Source organism: Dermacentor silvarum, chromosome 8 (genome assembly GCF_013339745.2).
Source record: "Dermacentor silvarum isolate Dsil-2018 chromosome 8, BIME_Dsil_1.4, whole genome shotgun sequence".
Classification (NCBI taxonomy): domain Eukaryota; kingdom Metazoa; phylum Arthropoda; class Arachnida; order Ixodida; family Ixodidae; genus Dermacentor; species Dermacentor silvarum.
In genome coordinates, this window is record NC_051161.1 from 35662373 (window position 1) to 35682850 (window position 20478).

The 20478-nt window shown below is 42.6% G+C and overlaps 1 protein-coding gene across 1 annotated transcript in view; it reads right to left on the reverse strand.

Annotated features, from left to right (window-relative positions):
• Positions 1–271: 271 nt before the first annotated feature.
• LOC119462070 (uncharacterized) overlaps positions 272–20478 on the reverse strand; it is a 75115-nt gene continuing 54908 nt past the window's right edge. Inside the window, 9 exon segments of the mRNA XM_049672414.1 lie at positions 272–598; positions 601–993; positions 2560–2624; positions 4064–4248; positions 4730–4868; positions 7072–7267; positions 10680–10844; positions 14332–14523; positions 18456–18542. Of these exon segments, the coding sequence (XP_049528371.1) occupies positions 438–598; positions 601–993; positions 2560–2624; positions 4064–4248; positions 4730–4868; positions 7072–7267; positions 10680–10844; positions 14332–14523; positions 18456–18542 (1583 nt within the window). The 3' untranslated portion in view covers positions 272–437.

Consider the following 20478-nt stretch of genomic DNA (forward strand, 5'->3'; position numbering starts at 1 on the left):
GCACATCATACTGGTCATTGTTTCCACTGTGGAGTTCTCACCAACGGTTGCGGGCGCTCCTAAGCTCGAGGACGCCGGATTGAACCCCGGCTTCGACGACCACATTTCGAGGGGGGCAAAATGCAAGAACTTTCGTTTAGCGCGCATTGTGTGCACGTTAAAGAACATCATGTGGTAAAAATTAACTACGGTGTGCCTCATAATCAAATAGTGGGTTTGGCATGCAATATCCCTGAAATAATTTATTTTTAACCAACGGTTCCGGGTGAGGTAGAGGAGCGAATAATCTTTATTAGTTCCAGCGGAACTACCGCGGGCTTAGGCCTTCTTGCCTTGCGTATTCATGCGACGCGCCCATGCAGGCAAACACATCTTATGCAGTGCCCGTGGGGGGAGTGACAACTAAAGACATATGCTGTGTTACGCGTGATGTTCACTCAGTGTTCGTGAATCAACGTCTCCGTTAAGTCCATGAGCGATTCAGAACAATGACAAAGACGCGATATGAATGAAAAACCCGTTCGTGCTAATGATTCAAACAATGATGGAGCGTAACTGCCACTGTCCGTGCGCGCATTCACTTGGTCACGTTGGTGAGCTGATTGAAGTTTTGAAACTCCCAGCTATCGATACTCGTTGTCCGAGTTCTCGGGCGGTAATCGGCTCCAGCACCTCCCGCGTGGTGCTCAGGTCCTTCAGCGATGGACAGCCTGAGGGGCACGTGGACACCGTCACCACCAGTCTTTTCACCGTTGCCGGTTTCGTCATCCACTTCGTCGTCGTAAAAGTTTTTGATGCGCTTGCAGTAATATGCCATACAGGCCTGGAAGATGCAGCCGGCGAGTAGCAGGGCTGTCGTGACACCGTGTATAAGGAAGCGAAGCTTCCTTAGGTCGTAGAGCCAGCAGGATCCCCGCTCACCGCACCGGTCCTCCCAGACGATGCACGAGGCGTCCGTAAGTGCACCGTAGATTAGTGGGTACGGGATAAAAGCTGTCGAGGGAAAATGAAGATGGCATCAATAAATGGTGCTTGTCTCTGGGGCACAAACGCTCGTTACTGTATGATTTTTCATCATTAATGGCCCACGGCTTTCCATAGTTATTTTTCCATTCACTGAGAATAAAGTAAAAGTGCATGGACTAATTTAATAGACCCATCCGCCACAGAATAATATGCTTTCGTGCTAACCTAGAGGTGCGCCTATATCGATTTAGTACTAATTGAGTAATAGCCGTGCCGAATCGAGTAAAAATTGAATAGTTACGGCATGTGAGAAGTTTCCCACTATGACGCAGATATTTCAGACGATTTCCGATTGCCAAAATGGCGAAAAAGTAACGCGTGTTTGATATAAATTGGTTCTTCAATTATTTCAATCTGTGGGTAGGTCAGAATTATTTGAAACAAGGCGATGAGCCCCACGAGAACAAGGTAAGAGCAGGAGCCAACGTTTCGACAAGTGGACTTGTCTTTTTCAAGGCGACATATGCTCTCCACGGCACAGTATATCTAATATATATATATATATATATATATATATATATATATATATATATATATATATATATGGGTTCTTCTAAAAGGGAGAGAAGGTAAGGCGGGTGGGCGAGGTAACGAGCGAGAGGGTGTTAGCGGCGATGGTGTAGAATTGAAAAGAAAGACAACGTGCTACTGAAAGTCAGTGGAGGAATTTGAGACTGCGCCGTGTGTTAGCCGGTTGACGTGTCATTGTAGTTCTTTTCATGCAACAAGGGAAGCATATGAAAAACATTTCATTTTTCGTTATTTTGGTTCTTCGTCATTGACTCGCACAAAACTGCCCGCGCTATCGCTGGAATCGTCCACGCGGTTGATACAGTGGGTGATACGAAATGAATAGACTCGGAGGCGATAAACCACTCAGGCCCATTAACCAAATTTTTAGTAGCACCCATTTCATTCGAAGACTAACCCCACTAGCTGGGTATTCGATGTTCGATATTTTCAATTATTCACACACTCTGCACTGATCGGAATATATTTTTCCTCTTTACGTAACATCTGTTTCGCAGTTCATATTTATTTGCTTGGTTTTCCATACGCTGGTTTATTGTTGAATAAATGCGTGCATTCCTTCGTGAAGAAGCTGCGGAAGTGGCCTGTGAAACTTATTGTCTTATAATTAAATGTTCGTAGTATGTGGGCTGGTCTGTTCGTATCCCGGCACATCTAAACACTTTCTCCGTTCTGGCTTTTCCCTGGAGACAGCCACAGCAGATGGCTAGCGTCCGCTTGCTATTTATATTCTACCTATGTACTAAGTGAAAAGCAGCAGTCGTTCACAGAATATGGCGATAGCCTCACTTATCGTTGCATTCGACTGAAGAAACACGCTTGACTTGCCGACAACCAAAACTCAACGCTTTTGTTAAAGAGCCTCTCTCTCTCTCACTTTCTCATATACTTATTTTAATTTAAGAAATATAAAGCCATCACAGCAACTCTCTGATTTGATCCTGCTGTCAGATTGTCCATTTTATGCTGAAGCATGAAATAGCACCTGGAATTTGGACTTACCGAATGCGTTCATGATAGCTGACACGACGAGCAAGGAGAGACTTTTATCCCGTGGCTCTATGCACCTGCACAGAAACAAAGACCCGTTTGTATTATCCCCTGCCCCTTATTTTTCTTCATTCAATATGAACGGAAATGGAAAGTTCGGCCACAAATTGGGCCAAAAAATCACAGGTGTGACAAAAAAGTCAATAAAGATATAAACCACTGTCAAACGTCTACGACAAAATGACAAAACACTAACAGAGCAAGTTCGTAGATTACGAAGGAAATAAAGGGAGAAAAACGATTATTAGACTACAAGAATAACACAAGCATTGTACGGGTAATGTCCACATACAAGAAATTCTCTGCGTGGAATCTATGATCATGTATGTAATGCGTGTCAGTAGATGTGTATTAGTGTCACTTATGTATAAAAAGAGCTAGCTAGGCATACACTGTAAAAAATTTTGACCCATCTGAAATTAAAACAACCGCCCCTTAGAGCACTGCACGGGCTCGGGCTTACCCGAAAGCCCGGGCCCGGCCCGGCCCGTGGGCCGGGCCGGGCCGGGTAGAGGAGTTTTTTCACGGGCTCGGGCCGGGCTCGGGTTTTTTGACGCGGGCCCGGGCCGGGCTCGGGCTGTCTGCGAGTTATTCTCGGGCTTCTCAGCTCTGAAAAACATGTATTTTTTGGTCTCGGGCCGGGTTCGGGGCGGTTTCGAGTCGGGCTCGGGCCGGGCTCGGGCTTAAGGTAAAGGGGTAGCGGGCCGGGCCGGGCGGGTAACGTAGATTATTTCCGGGCCGGGCCCGGGCCGCAAAAATCGGCCCGTGCAGTGCTCTACCGCCCCCGCTACTTTTCTCACATCAGTATGTTATAGTGTTAAGCAGCACGATTAAAACAGCACGACGCAGGACAAAGACAAGATCCACAGGACAGGGAACTACTTCTGTTGCTTAGCATGATGAACATATTTAATTGCGCTTACCAGCGTAATTAAATATGTTGCTTATCTGCTATATAAACACCATGCAATTATGTTTTTCCGCTGTTATGATGTCATCGTAGGGGCCACAATATTCCTAATCCTATGAGAAAATGGAGGACAAAGACCTAAGTAATGCACACAGCCAGGTAGGGAAAGAGGAGCTTTGTGTCATAACATCCTGAGAAACTCAAATCAGAAAAAGTAATACCTCACATGTAGGCTAGAAACAGTCCCAAAAATAAATATTTTACACGTTAGTAAGCTAGCCTATGCCTGTAAAACCTTTTCTTCGTTGCTTACTGGAGCTGACACGCACAAAGAAATTCTGGACATTTTGTGAGTACGACGAGATTCACTGCGAATACCATGTCACTTTTCTTGCATTTCGCAAATGGGAAATTTACAGCGCGCATCAGCCTAATACGTCTTGTAATGCTCAATGCTTGTACATTCACGTGTGTGTTCATTGTCTGTGTCAACGTATCTCGTTTATTCATCTCATTAAAACAAGGGCACATGAAATAAACTCATACCTTAGCGCGATGATAGTCGAACCAACGTGTGTGCTTCCCAGTGCAATTTGAATCACGAAGATCACACCAGCAAAGATCATCATGGCGTCAAAGCAATCCTGCTCGCATTTGCTGTTTGAAACATTTCCCGTGTTGAACTTATTCATTCCATGTTCCGACTGGAGACAGAGACAATCCATAAATTCCTGCAAAGCAACAGAAAGTAAATTTACTCGTTTATGTTTCCTTTTTTATAATTCTTACTTACGACAAAATTACAGCGTTTATCATCAAGTCAAATATTTCTATTTCCAGGAGCCTTCAAAATATCTTCACAGACAAATCCTACCTAAAATAAATCTCGCACTAAAAATACAGAGCATGTGCTGCAAATATCTGACTTGGTCTGGCAATAAATATACGTCCATAACCCCGTTCTTTGTTTCGACGTCGCGTAATAAACAAGCATATATATTCCAACGAAGATGAAACGTACAGTATACCCCTTGAAATTGTTCTTTTACGTTTTGCTTCGTTATTGTCCGTGTACATGTTTACCGCTGTGTGCGCGCCAGTCGCCATGACACCTATTCATTTCCTTTCCTTACTGCGAGCGACTCAAAAATGTGGCTTGTTTGGGATGAGTGTTATTTGCACTTTTACACGATGCAACACGAGAGCGCTCACTGTCTGATTGAACTGGCTGGCCGGACAGCCTGCAAAGCACGCCGAGAAGTACTGTGTTCCTGTCTCTTGGTCACACACTGGACGATGGACTCTCGTGGAGCAGTCGCATCCGTCGCTGCACTGGTTTTGGATGGTCACTCTGCGAAGGTGTAGGCAAGAAAACTGTGTAAATGAAATAACCCCAGACTGCCCTAGCTTGGCGTGCAGTTGCTAGTGCATAAACCTTTAAGCCATGCTCAGCTCAATATGGCAGCAGCAGTTGTAGTCGAAACGTCCTGTGCAGCTATCCACAGGATATACCTCAACTTTTTTATAACTACCAGTGACTGTTCATTGCCGATAGCAGACAGCATTAACTGCGTTAAATACATCCATATTGTATATACTACATTTTTCACAAATTCACAGGTCCCACAATTGTTCAACCCTATCGCGGTTTTAAACGTACTGGAAAAGTATGCCAAGAATTCTGCGGCTCTAGGTTACGGTGCTCTAAGTGCAAAGACATTGCAATAGCCAGCGAATTGGTTACACAGCAATACTCCTGTTTTTTTTTTTTTTTTTTTTTTTTGCGACAGTGTACCGTGACTGTGTTCGATGTCTTCAGTAAACAGACTAAGTCACATGGAACGTGCCAGGTTGAAAGTGACCCGCCGCTGGCCTTGTGCCAGTATAGCAAGGGTCACTTGAAGTAATCAAATTTCTCCAAAATAAATAATAATAATAATAATAACAATATGGCGGAAAACTATGCGCAATAGCTACTTCAAATTTGTTGGCATTTTTGTTAGCTTTTGGTCGCCATTTGTATGCATATGATTGATACTGAGATGTATAGGGTTGTTTTCTTTTTTTTAGACATCAGGCAAGGCCAATGAAAGAACGAGTGCATGGGCTGTATTAAATTAGGGCTGGTATTTCGTAGCGATGCGTTATGCTTTATTCTATGCTAGTCTTATCATCCACCGCTCACGGCTTGGCTGATTCCGTTGATAACATGAGCGGACCGTCGCTCTGACCACTGACCAAGCGCGAAAAGCGCGAAAAGGCATTAGGCATCGGAAAGGCATCGCTAAAAAATACCGGCCTAGTACTGTTCATATACCCACACAAGATTATCAACATTGTGTTTCGCACATGGGCTGCATATTCTCAGTTTCTATTGCATCGGCTTTGGCAATGGAACGGTTGCTAACAATGTTACCTCGATTCAACCTTCCCCTCAAATGCTCAGTCATCTGCAAACTTATTCTGAACCGGGAAAACGCGTCTAAATAGACCATTCGGCAAATACACACTGCGAAAAGCAAACAATAGCGTTTTGGGAGGAAGGTGAACAAAGAAAAGTATATCCATAATTTCTATACTATTAGCGACTTTATTTCATTCTGTGTTAGAGAAAGCAGCTTGCGCTTTGTGAATTTAACGTCTCAAAATCCCACTGTCTTCTTGAGAACTAGCCAAAGCTCTTCCTGGAATCATTGAGCTGTTTGTTCGATCCCCATCACTGGTGACAAAGAAACGGCAATCCATCATAGCACGTTTCTGTCGTCCCAACTGCTTTAAAACGGAGCTTTTAAGCAGTTTATATATAACCACACAACAAACAAGCTGCAAACATGGTTTCCAAAAATGTTAAATGTATGGTTGCCGAGAAAAGATCAGATGTTGGGAAAAAAAAAAGATACTGAAATACTTGTGTGCCCTAAACGCACCTAAACAGGCCCACTGCAAGAAAAGCATCACTTGATGTAGTGTGAAACATAAAAACTGCTACACCACTATACTTACAAAGACACTAAGTGACAGACTACAAGCAAAAATAACAGCTGTCATGTGAGCTTTCACAGTGAAACTGAAAACAAAGTTTGCATTACATTGTTTTGTATCTGTATTGCTTCAAACATTTTTGTCGTTGTTTCAATTCTGATAATCTGCGCTGATGTTTAGCAGGTAGATTAGAGTAGAAAGACTTTAACAATATGTTCTTGCGAAACTTTGGTTACTTTTGAGTATTCGAAAATACCGAAAAGTTCCATTTCTCGTAAGCATACGAATAAATCGCGTTAAAATTCGTCATATTCGAAACTTGGAATATTCACCAACGCCTACCAAAGATCTATGCCACAAACAATCGATGAGTCAAGTTACTGCAGAAGCTATCTGCAACATTCTACTTTTTTTCTTCGGTGCTATCACATGCACCTGCAAATTCTTGTCAACCACCTGTGCGGCTGGAATTCCCGCGTTTAGTCTGCCTTTCTACTCAACAAACACGTTACGTAGCAAGCCTTTATATGACTTATACCAGAACATAAGTGAATCAGTAAATTAGTGCTCACCCACTGGCCGCATCTGGAACCACGGGATACTGTATCGAGCCACAGTTTATTGCCATGAGTGAAGTTATACCAACTGCGGCGACGAACACCACGAAAACGGTCTGTATGCCCACTACTCTCGGCGTCGGCTTCACTTTGTGCACGAACACGGCGCCCAGAACGACGCCGACCACGTTCGACAAGATGTAAGTAGGTCCTGCGTGTACAATTTCATTGCATCATAGTTAGAATCAGTGTCCGAGAACTAAACCAAACACCTCGTCGTTCCTAAATTGGAAGGTTACGCGGTCGCCATTGTGCCTTTAAAGTCATGCGCTCCTAGTGCATGAACCTGAGTTTTCATTCCCGTATCCGAAGAGGCACCATGCACGTAACTAACTGCGATCTCGCCTTGCAGTGAAAGAAGAGAACAGATCCTCCTTGAAAAGCATTCGCTAAGTGTTGACATAGATATTATTAGCCAAATTAGGTTCCCGTGGGGCGTCAGTTTAATGTCAAAGCTCATGTTTGACACAAATACATGTAGGCATACAGGCATAGAGGCATACAGGCATTGCGTAATCAAGGAGTACAGGAGGCATATGTGAATATTTTGGCAAATATCTACAAGGATTGCACATCAACCTTGGTTCTCCACAAGAAAAGTAGAAAGTTACCTATCAAGAAAAAGGTCAGGCAAGGAGCCACAATCTCTCCAATGCTCTTCACTGCATGCTTAGAAGAAGTATTCAAGCTCTTAGACTGGGAAGGCTTAGGAGTGAGGATCAACGGCGAATATCTCAGCAACCTTCGGTTTGCAGATGACATTGTCCTATTCAGCAACAATGGAGACGAATTACAGCAAATGATTGAGGACCTTAATCGAGAAAGTGTAAGAATTGGGTTGAAGATGAATTTGCAGAAGACAAATAATGTTCAATAGCCTGGCAATGGAACAAAAATTCAGGATCGCCAGTCAGCCTATAGAGTCTGTAAAGGAGTACGTTTATCTAGGTCAATTACTCACAGGGGACCCTGATCATGAGAAGAAAATTTACAGAAGAATAAAATTGGGTTGGAGTGCATACGACAGGCAATGCCGAATCCTGACTGGGAGCTTACCACTGTCGTTAAAAAGAAAAGTGTACAATCATTGCAATCTACCGGTGGAACATATGGGGCAGAAACTTCGAGGTTAACAAAGAAGCCCGAGAACAAGTTAAGGACCGCACAAAGAGCGATGGAACGAAAAATGTTAGGCCTAACGTTAAGAGACAGGAAGAGAGCGGTGTGGATCAGAGAACAAACGGGGATAGCCGATATTCTAGTTGACATTAGGCGGGAGAAAATGGAGCTGGGCAGGCCATGTAATGCATAGGATGGATAACCGGTGAACCATTAGAGTTACAGAATGGACACCAACAGAAGGCAAACACAGTCGAGGACGGCAGAAAACTAGGTGGGGTGATGAAGTTAGGAAATTTGTAGGCGCAAGTTTGAATCAGCTAGCGCAAGAAAGTGTAACTGGAGATCACAGGGAGAGGCCTTCATCCTGCAGTGGACATAAATATAGGCTGATGATGATGACCTGTTTGCCAAACGCCAACGGAAATGGACCCGGCCATGACATACACGTTTTCAAATATTTGTAATCGACTTTGGTGAGTAGCAAGCGTGTTGCCGGGCCCTTCAGCAGGGCTCCAAAAGCCCGTTTATTGCTCCGAAATTCAAGAGAGTGAACATGACAGCACCTGTCAGTCGCCATGGCTTTTCGCAACAAATATTCTGTGCGTACACCAGCATTAGCGGAACGAGAAAGCGTGAGCTAGATTCAACTCTTTCGTGCTCTGGTAACTTAGCCCTTGTGACCTGTCACAGTAGACTAGTGAGCTTTCTAACCTCCCCAGCGTAGGGTAGCTAACCAGACGTTTTTATGTTTAACATCCCTACCTTTTCGCTTTCTTTTATTCCCCTAGTCATCGGCCGGTACAGTGACAGAGTAACGTAGACATTGAGTGAAATTTTGAACGTCTGAATTCGTTTATTTCCTTTTCCACGCGCTATGACGGAATGCGCCACCATTCTCTTGAAATTGATGGGCGCCCTTCAAGCCGTTATGTCCGTTGATCTATCGGGCTTTCCGTCGCTCTCAACAACTGACAACGCAATGCTCTGACCCCCAATTTCCACCTAAACTGAAACGCTCTTCTCAGGTCACTGATCGAGGTGAGCTTAGGTGTCCTTCCAATGGCCAACTTCCGGTGATCGATGCCCGTGCTGTTCAGAAGTTCAGTTCAAAAGTCTTCGATATAGCTGTTGAGATCAACAGCCTGTCACGCGCAAAGTGCCTCCGAAACTTCTGAAAGATAGTGTACATCCACTTTTAATTGTTCCCAGACTATTTCAGCCAAATTCAAGGCCGCTGTTGGGTAAGGTCGCGAGTGTCGTGAGAAAGCGCGATAGTTTCGATGACAGCATTGGGTAGTAGACAGCCTGTTCAACGCACTGCAAGTGACTAGAGCACAACCAACACGTGAACATCGTTAAGCCATTATGGAAGGCAGGAGAACATGAGGAAAAATGGCAGAGAGAGGGACATGGAGGAGAATAATGGGGCATAGATTTGGCAGCACTTATAGCATCCTGGCGCTGTGAAAGATAAATATGAACGTTATCCGCATACATTTTCTAAAGCTTTGGAGTTCTGTTAACTCAATACGAGATTATGCCCACCAACTAACGCAAATGCGCGAATTCGTTGCTGCAGTACCAGCATCCAACAAGGCTGCAGGCATTTTTTTTCGTGCGCTCTTGCTAATCTTTTGTATATAATATGCCTTGCGAAAAAACCCTCAAATAAAAAAAAACCTACTAACGCGTAATGTGGGCGCGTGCACAGTGGCCTCAAAAGTTCTGCATAATAATGTGTACGTTTGCAGCAGGCATAAACTGGAAAAGAAAACGCGTGAGCTATCTTTCGGCACTTGAAATTTGAATTTTGTTTAATACCAGTCTGCAGATTTTTGCAGCGTGAAAAACAGTAAGTCAAGATATTTTGGCTCATACCCAAAGCCAAGTACGGTGTTAAGTATATTCTGCGTTAATTCGAGCAGCATCGAAAGTAAAGAAGCATCAGAAGGTCGAAAATAGATCGGTAACGTGTGTTCTTTGTTTGTGTGCCCTCCTTTCTCACCGCTGTACATTTGTCGATCTCAAGAAATTCTAATATTGTATCTCTTCTCTAGACTATGCACTGAACGACTAAAGGGAAGTCCTTTTCCACTTATACTTCCTGAACGGCTAGATGACTCACTCACGACTTCATTTACATAAGTTTAAGTCCATGTAGCTAAGGTGTCACGATGGTTCCCTGTTGATGCGATGTCTATGAAACGGAATATTAGCATACAGCACGTCGATGACTGCGTTCTCGAGAATGCAACCCGTGATACTGATGTGTGTTACAACATCTGAAGTAAGTTTATGATTTATTTTATTATCTACGTACTCCATCTAGGTATCATCTACGTACGTACCAGCACATGAGTGCCTGATCGTTTACACCTGAGCTCACTAAGAAACTCTGACTGGAGTCCGACGTTGCTCGTGATAGGATTCGCTGAACTCACCGGCAATAAGACTGGCCTTGGACGCCGTCTGGGAGAACTGGTGTTCCGTGTAACGTGGGAATGAAATGTAATAGCCCGCCAGAGCAATGTAGCTCGCGATTGCTGCGAGAAGGCGAAACACGTAGACAGGATTTCGGGCCAACCTTGCGAGTCCCTGCAATCCCTCTGAAAGTAAACCGAAAAGCACGGATGGGTGTTACCATGCACGCAGATTCAGAGATGTGTAATCATGTGCTCACATTGATAAGGGTTTCGATGTTAACCACAGGTTCAAACTTTCCTCTTTCGAAGGCATGACTTCCTGCCACCAACCTGTGATGCCGTTATACGGAGATATAACGTTAACAGATAATCTAGCGCTGTACATGCTGTAGAAATAGATCTTGAATAGTGGCGCGTGAATGTTTAAAATGTTGAATGCGAATTGAATAGTTTTTTTTTTTCGTTGGATTCGTATTCGGTTCGAGAATTCACTATTCGATATTGTCGAGCATTCGTTTCCTTCGAATATGTTAGGAATAAGAACTCTTATTGGAGTCCCAAAGGAGAGCGAGCGATGCAAGTGAGCACTGTTCCGAATGATTCTGCTACGGGAGAGCTGCGATCGCCGTGGAGAGGCATCAGTTTCTGAGCAAGCGCATGGAGCAGATAACTTCTCCGTAGTTTTCAGTCGTAATTATGAATGCAGCACGAGCCTTTATGCGAATTTGTTTTTGCGATTTAGGCAAGACAATTAATTTGACCATTCGAACCACGTTTCCATCATTATATAGCAATGTGCGATACTGTAGTATCAGACTTCGCCCCGTCAACGAACCGGACACACTTCTCCCAGTGCAGGGTAGCCAACCGTGCTTAGTGCTGATTAACCGTTCCCGCCATTCCATTTATCATTTTTCCTCTCTGCGTACATCTGGTGAAGTTATGTCCCCTCCCCCTTCTTTTTCATTACTGACATCGTCAAGGGGCACCGTATAACTGAAAGCAGTTGTTTCTCATTTACAAGCTCCTCAGTTGACCTGACGTTCATTTGTGAACTGCGTCACATTCACTAAAATACGCCTGTAAATAGTGAAGCGTTATTACAGCCAATATTAGATTTTATATTTAACCTGTATATGAATGAAATGTGTGATATGAGAATCGATATTCGGAGATCGTTTATCTCGAATGTTCGAATTCGATCTGATTCGAAAATTCCCCTGATCGGACACCCATAGTCTAGAAGTTTCTCTTCCTTCAAAAGCAGTTTTCGCTCAAGGGGATAACTGCTAACATAACTGCTCTCAATTATGTCGCAGGCAACAAAGATGTATACCCTTGGTGGAAGCCATGTACACGCAGCTAAACTGCTAAATTCACGCGCAGACACGAGTACATAACTTTTCAAAAGTAATGGTAAGAACTGGGGGAGGCATGGACCGCGTGCGGAAGCATGACAGCATAATCACTAGTTGTGGTGAAAAGACAAAAGGCATATTGGATAGTGAATAGTATGCAACTGAGCTAATTGGTTCATAGATAAGACGTTTAAACAGCTGGATTAAAAACAGGTATTGAGGGCAACACGCCGCCATTACATATATATACAAGGTGTTGCAGCGAACACTTTCAAAAATTCTTAAAGGTTGCCTGTGGCAGATAGCAAAATTCTAGTTAATGAGCTGGTCTACTCGAAGAGGCGGACATTACTTGCACAAGAAATTGAAATGCATAATAGAATAATTACCAAAAATCACCAATTAAGTTTTTAACTAATTACCTGATGGCCCATATTGCAATTTACAAATTGTAGCCGTGGAGTTCGCAAGGCATTTCCACTCGCAAGGCAAGTGGAAATTAGAATTAATTCTCAGGGCGACACCAGTTTCGAGATATTAATTCCCGAACTTTGTAGAGAATTGTATTGGCGTTCCAATTAGTGTCTTAACAAGACGTCGCTTTATGCATTGAGGCCCAAAATTAACTGGAACGCCAATGCAATTATGCATTTCAATTTCTTGTGCAAGTAATTTCCGCCTCTTCGGGTAGACCAGCCCATTAACTAGAATTGAGCTATCTGCCACAGGCAACTTTCAATAAATTATGAAAATGTTCGCTTAAACACCCTGTCTATATATATATATATATATATGAAGTGAGGTTATGCCGGGATCCGGTATTTCAATAGGAACTTGTAAGTTGAGGACGCACGTACGAAAAAAAAAACGACACACTGTGGCTGTAAGGTACCAGTGTCGAATCAGCATTGCACATTTCAAACGATATATATATATATATATATATATATATATATATATATATATATATACATATACATATACAGGGTGTTTCAGCGAACGCTTTCAAAATTCTTAAGGTTGCCTGTGGCAGATAGCCCAATTCTAGTTAATGAGCTGGTCTACTCGAAGAGGCGGACATTACTTGTACAAAAAATCGAAATGCATAACCGAATAATTACCGAAAATCCACTAATTATGTTTTTAACTAATTGCCTGATGACCCATATTGCAATTTACAAATTGTAGCCGTGGAGTTCACAAGGTGGATCCACTTGGAATTAATTCTCAGGATGACGCCAGTTTCGAAATATTCATTCCCGAACTTTGCGGAGAAATGCATTGGCGTTCCAGTTAGTTTTGTGCTTCAATGCATAAAGCGACGTTTTATTAAGAAACTAACTGGAACGCCAATGCATTTCTGCGCAAAGTTCGGGAATTAATATCTCGAAACTGGTGTCGTCCTGAGAATTCGTTCCAAGTGGATCCGTTTTCCGAGCTCCACGGCTACAATTTGTAAATTACAATATGAGCCATCAGGTAATTAGTTGAAAACTTAATTAGTGGATTTTTGATAATTATTCGATTATGCGTTTCAATTTATTGTGCAAGTAATGTCCGCCTCTTCGAGTAGACCAGCTCATGAACTAGAATTCTGCTGTCTGCCTCAGGCAACCTTTGAGAATTCCCTCCGTGTTCTCTGAACACCCTGTATATATATATATCTATATATATATATATATATATATAATATACTATATATATATATATATATATATAGGGACATCAGAAGCACAACTCGCGGTTATCTAGGGTTTATTATTTTCCCCAACAGTTTCGGTCGGTGGACCGACCTTTTTCAAGGGATATATATATATATATATATATATCTAATATATATATATATATATATATATAGTGAAGTAAAGCGTACCGGAGCCGGCACAGAAAGTAGTTGAAAAAATAGAAGCACGAGTAAAAAATAAGACTTTACTGACGTTTCGGCCGGGGTCCGGCCTTGATCTCTTGATGAGGCCGGACCCCGGCCGAAACGTCAGTAAAGTCTTTTTTCCTACGTGCTTCTATTTTTTAAACTATATACTATATAGTATATTATATATATTATATATTAGCTATAGATATATATAAGATATAATATATACCTTATTTCAATAAAATAGCGAGCATGAAGTAATTATATATATATATATATATATATATACCATTATTTCAATAAAATAGCGAGCATGAAGTAAGTATACAGGAGTGATTTCCACCATGGCCACCCACAGCCGCCTCCTGCAATTTACAATCTTTCAGCTATGCTGTTTCCCATCCGAACAAAAGTCGAACGCTGCAGTTTAGAGTCCTACCTTTGAGGTCCGCTTTCAAACTCGTGTCCGTGCTCAGCGCGTCTCCTTTGTTGGCTTCGGATTTTGACCGGATCTTTTTCGGAAAGAACAGCATTGGAAGTGTGCTGAGGAATAGGCCGAAGCCAATGAAGATGTAGCCGAACCACCAGGCGCCGATCCAACGAGGGTCGCCAGGCTGAAGCGGGGACGTACCTGGCAAGCGTATGCAAAAATAAAAATGTGAAAACTCATGACTCCAGCTCATTTGATCACTGGCTCATTTCTAACGCCCAGCGTTTCGCAGTGACAGCAAAAATGTCTTAATGCATGATGTTCATGTCAAACTACGCATCGCGTACTTTCGTTAGCTCACATTCCTATCATCGTGCCCTGCCGGTGGAGTCGATTCTCACACGCTCTTCAGGCTTGCTTTTCAAGTGATTAAAAAACTCTAATGCAACATGATATTTCTAAATGGGTGATGATGAGAGTAACATATTCTAATGATCTTATTAACCTTGACTACACGCTTAATAACTTAGCGTTCAGCTCTGTTATTTTGTACAAGTACGTTAGGGTACTCTCCTGATCAAATGAATACAGACCAGGGAATCCGCGAAAAGGCGGCTTTCTTTTCGCCTATGGATGTAATTTGAAATCGAGGACTTGGCACTGGCAACTTGGCATTGCGAAGTTTCGAGTGCATTCGTCAACTTCAGCTTCTCCGTATGAATTACTAATCCAGTTTTTTCGGTGAGCCTTTTGGCCGTATACTTTTGCTCAAGTGTGCATTTAACTCAAAACCTCTTATGAAATATGCATTTAGAAATTATTAATACGAATCGCGTACTTTGATATCTACACCGAAACATTCACGCTGTTCCTTCTCACCTGAAGGTTATTTTGTGTAAATATTTAGTCCGATCAATAGAATAGGTTTCCTCCATCTGGGATCACTCTAACAGTGCATAAAGCTGAATAGCATAAAGCCTCATAAACGCCCTTGAATCTGCTTGAAGTTTCTCCGCTAGTTACATACTTTCTAACCATTATCGTTACGCAAACGTTTCCTCAATGAAACTTAGATTGGAACTTAAGATAAAAAAAAGACGGGCTACAATAAAGCAAGCGAACTCCGAGATCACTCGCGCGAACTCCCGGCTTTTGGCAAGCTCTGGGAGCTACAACAGGAAATCAAGGCAATGCAACATAATCGTTTCTGGAAGACAGCAACGCAATTGAGCCCTCAGCTTCTGAGAAAACAATGTTACATTCTCATGCTTCCCATAGCGACTGCCTGAAGCACGACAGCCATTGCACTGTGTGGTGAAGGCGTGATGGCAAGCGTGGTACAGGGGCTAAAAGAAAAAAATAAGGTCCCGCCTAAAACAAAAATCAAAACTAGAAAATGACGGAAACTGAAGGCCAACAAACAGGTATATCTAATGCTCTTGGGTGATACTTCTATATAAAACATCTCATTGCGAAAATCTGAACTGAAAGTGGAGCAAAACCTACAATTTGGTATGTTTGTCATTTCTTTTAACATCCGTACATTGTATTGGCATATATTAATGTTCACTGTAGAGTACATCTTTAGGTCAGTGACGTAAAATAAATAAATTATAGTAACTATGGAAGTAAAAATGGTCAATACGGCAGATTTTTGTGCAAGTTTTGGTCTCCTGAAGCACTTTTTCCGACTGATGTTGCCAATAAACACCATTACATATTAAGAACAAGCCTTTGTAGGTTCAGTAAGTGAAGTTGAGCTGCTTTGCACACCAAAGGAAGTTTTATGATAATTTTCTCAAAGAAACTTGTTTCGCGTACTTGAGCAAACTTTGAAAGCACGTCACGTGAGAAATATTTTTTTTCAGCAGGACTGTAATGGGAAATGACTGTGAGAAACACATTAAACAGACGTGATTTTTTTAAAAAAGAAACACAAAAAAAACTTTAGATGTTCGAGCGACACGTTTGGGACACTTACCGTCGAACGACTCATATGCCTTCGGAGTTGGCGCAATGCTTATTCTCTGCCAACTCATGTTTGCCTATAGCCACGTAGAGCAAACATTAAGCATTGATAATCAGCGGCAGCTAGACTGCTGAGAGGGTTGAGTGCATGCATAAACTCTGTTTATCTCCAACGCGTACGTGATGCGATGTAAAGACGCAGCAGTAAGCGTAGTGGCCTAGGGCTCAAGTTTCAGTTTTTTGCATATTATACTTCCCTTATGAGACATCAGCCGCCAAGCGCTGTTTTCACAAAACACAGCTGTGATGCAGCAATGAAAAGCAAAATGTTACGTTGTTCAAACATTCAGTTGACGATGGGACGACTAAGAGTAATGAGCAAACAACCATCACCGTAGTCTCGTGAAGGTGAGGCGACCAGCATTGTGATAGGCATGAAGGTATGTGTTGCGAACGTAGGTGAACGTAAACACACAGGCACTAGAAAGGCAGTAAATACTACTTTTATATTTTTAGCGCTGAAAGGTAGCTATCCTTTCCAGAGGCATGCTACGTTTTCGCTCGCCGTAGGTTAGATAGCGGAGGGCTGATTGTTCTGAGGTCGATAGATGATGCTTTCCATTTCGAATATGTATATCTTGCCCTATTTCGGCTGCCTAGGGCGTGATATCCAGGTCCACTAGATGGCGAAGGGAGTGGCAACATCATAACTATCTCCTAACCCTTTATTGACGAGTGTTGCCTATAGGCAACATAGCAGAAAAAAAAAGAATGTTTGCTTGCCGAGTTTCAGTATTGAGTACGAAGCTAAGTGTCTTGGGCCAACACTGAATGACAGGCAGCAAGCGTCATTTGTTGTTTTAGAGCAGAAACACGGACGAGGAAGAAGAAGTTTGCCCTACGACTCACTGTCTTTTCAAAGCAAGATCACAGGAGACAGACCGATGCAGTATATCCGACTGCGGTGGTGTCACATATGAGATGTAAAGCAACGGGAATCTATACATATGTTTCACATATGATGAGAGCTGTCTATACAAATTAAAACGAAGTCTCAGGTGGCTTGGGGTGAAGCCGACTTCCAGTTTCCTGCCTGGGGTCCTCCCCCAGTGCTGAAAAAGTTTCCGCAAGATATTTTTTGTTGATTATGCTTATTAATGGTGTGTTTTGCAGATGTAGATATAAAATAAACATTTTTTCTGATTTTTCTTATGTCTCGTCATTAAAGGGCAAATAATCCGTCTAATATGATTGATTGCTTTAGCAAGCTACGAAGTGCTGTAGCTTACACTGCATCGATTGTTAGCCGCAATGAAAAAACATCTTATTATGATTTTTTTTAGTATACTGTGACTTCCTTTACGCTACACATGTGAAATATTTGGTGGCAGCTAAACCATCTTACAATTGCAGTCTGTGGAAACATAGTCTCCATAACTAAAAGTCAACTAGTAATTTGCCATAATGAGCTATGATTAAACGAGCCTTTCTTGAACGATTCTCAAATCACCACAGCAACCAATAGTATTGGAAGTGCTTGTTTAGCTGCCGTTTGGTTACTTAGGCGTGTGAATAGCTACTATTGAAACCAGCGACGGAAGTAACAAGTACTCTGCATATTGCGACATTTTTTTTGTGTGTGTGCATAGCGAAGTAGCCAACATAAATGCAGATTGTAACCGAGCCGTGTTAGGATCTCCCGGACCGTACGAATTGGCGAACTGTTGATGCAAGCTGGCAAAACTGCCTTCCTTTGTTGAGAAATTGCCTAGGCTTGGCGAGACGCCATCACAAGGACATCCACACTTGTAAGCCATCTGAAAAGCGAGGTTATTAAATGCGAACATTCAAAAGAGACTCTGCAGCAATAGAGCGTGTTGACCCGGCTACAGCTGGCCAGAATATCTTGATCCAAGTGCATAACTCATACCATGGAATAACTTATGGTTGTTCTTTTTATTAACCGTTCCTTTCGTTCTTGGCATATCGTTATTGGCTTTTCGCTGGTATTCGCATGCCAGCAACCACTTGTTTTTCCCACTGTGATTGTGCTTGAATATGAACTCGTGAACTCATTACCGCAACACAGTGACGCACGATACTATAGGACATGGAACAAATCATACGGTGATCTCCAATAAGCACCTCAAGAAAAACACACTGACCTTTCATTTCTTCAGGGTAGCTGAGGCTAAGCGACGCCAGTGTGAAGCCCAAGACAGGTCCCAGGAGACGGAAGACATACAAGGACCCTAAGCGCAAATGAAGAGGCAAATAAGTGTGTGTGCAGCGTTTATCAAAAGTATGCAGACCACTAAATTCTGAGTCGCAATGGCAACTACACCATTACTGAAACACAGAAGCTTGGGAGAGTTTGTAAGACTGCATATTAAAACTGCACAGCGCGAAAAAAAATGGACGAAAGGTAAACAAGAACACGACAGCGCTAGTCCCGCCTTGTCTTGCCTTATATCCTTGTCTTTTCGCGTTGTGCAGCTTTAAAAGTACAGAAATTCACATTAATTGTCAATAACAGTGGCGCTAACGCTCTCACAGCTTTTGAACGCAGGCACTTTCACGAGATTCAAACTTCCAGCACGCCCCTCAGGAAACTTCGACCAAAGCAGCAATCTGTAAAACCTTTTAAGAATGGTGGGTGCATAATTGTAAGCATTAATTTGTACCATTATTTAGTTTTTCGTGTTGACAAAGAGTTAGATATTGTTAGCCAGACTAGTAACGCGATCACAGGGTGTTGTTATACGGTTGTTTGCAATCCATGACGAATTCGTATTAGTCAGCAGTAGAAACCAGGGACTCGCGACATACTTCACCCACGAAATATTGTTATGCAATCACATTTCGAGAAACACCCGTAATATATAAAGAGGAACTCTATGACACAAAGCACCTCCACCTCCGCCCCCCCCCCCCCCCCCTCCCTGCTTTTTTCCCCTCATGTAGAGTAAATGACGAAGTACAATAAAACTTCATCTGGAGTTTAACGTAAAGTCAAGAAGACCAGCCAAATAACGAACAGCTCCTTCTCCACTATCAATCATTTTAGGAGAATAACATCAGGCAGGGAAATGCTAAAAACGTGTGTAACAATCAATATTTTAATGAAATTCTGGGGATTTACAAATGAAAACACGATCTGAATATGTGGAACGCTTTAGATGGGAACTCCGGAATAATTTTGACCACCTAGGGCTCTTTAACGTGCACCCAATTCACGGTATAGAAGCGCTTCTGCATTGCACCCCCATCCAAATACGAGCAACTAGTTTCTTCTCTCAACAAAATCTATACCAATGTACTCTCTCATACCTGCGATAATTACGCCCAAGGAACGCATTAGCTCACTTCATAGAACACGAACGAAGTCCCTCTTGCCCATACAGTTAAAGTGACTCTAGCTTAGCGGTAGCTACTCCGCGTCGTGCTTTACAAGCTATGTGTATAGGCAAGCTTTAGATTTGCTAATAGGTGTGGTGGGGACAAAAAGAGCAGACGAGTACGCTGACACTTCTATTTTTCTTCCCTGTTAACCGCTTGAAACAACCATCGGTGCTAAATAACTTTTGTAAACATGGCCAACCTTTTTTGAAGAGAGAAAATTATGGGAAAAAATCTCTATGTTTTTTTTTTTTTTTTTTTTTTTTGACTGCATGTAGTGTGACGTTAGAGCCGGCGTGTGCGCCTGACGTTCTTGTCTGCAACGTGTCTATCGAAAAAAACCATTCACAAGCGAAAACTACTGCTTACTAGCGGACTCCTAGTGACGGCTGTGTGGAGCTGGCATCGTGCCTACTCCCTTCGTGATCGCAACTCTTATGCCAGCTTCTGGCTTCACATGGTGTTGCAAGTCGGAAGCGATAACAGCGGCAACTCAGTCCACTGAAGTGTTCTTTTTGTTATTATTATTTAAATTCCCCCGCCTTTCATTCTAGCCCGGAAACAGGGAGGATGCGGAAAAGTGCTGTCGAAGGCGATAAGCTATCTGCAAGTTAGCAAACTTATTCTTCTTTCACAATTTGTCTGGCCAAGACCTCCTAACTGATTAATTGATCGACTTTATTGTGACAAAGCAATACAACAGCTGTTAGAGACGCCGTAATAAAGGAATCCAGAATAATTTTAACCTCGAAAGCTTTTGCTGCCCTCTTCCAATATGTATTGGGCCGC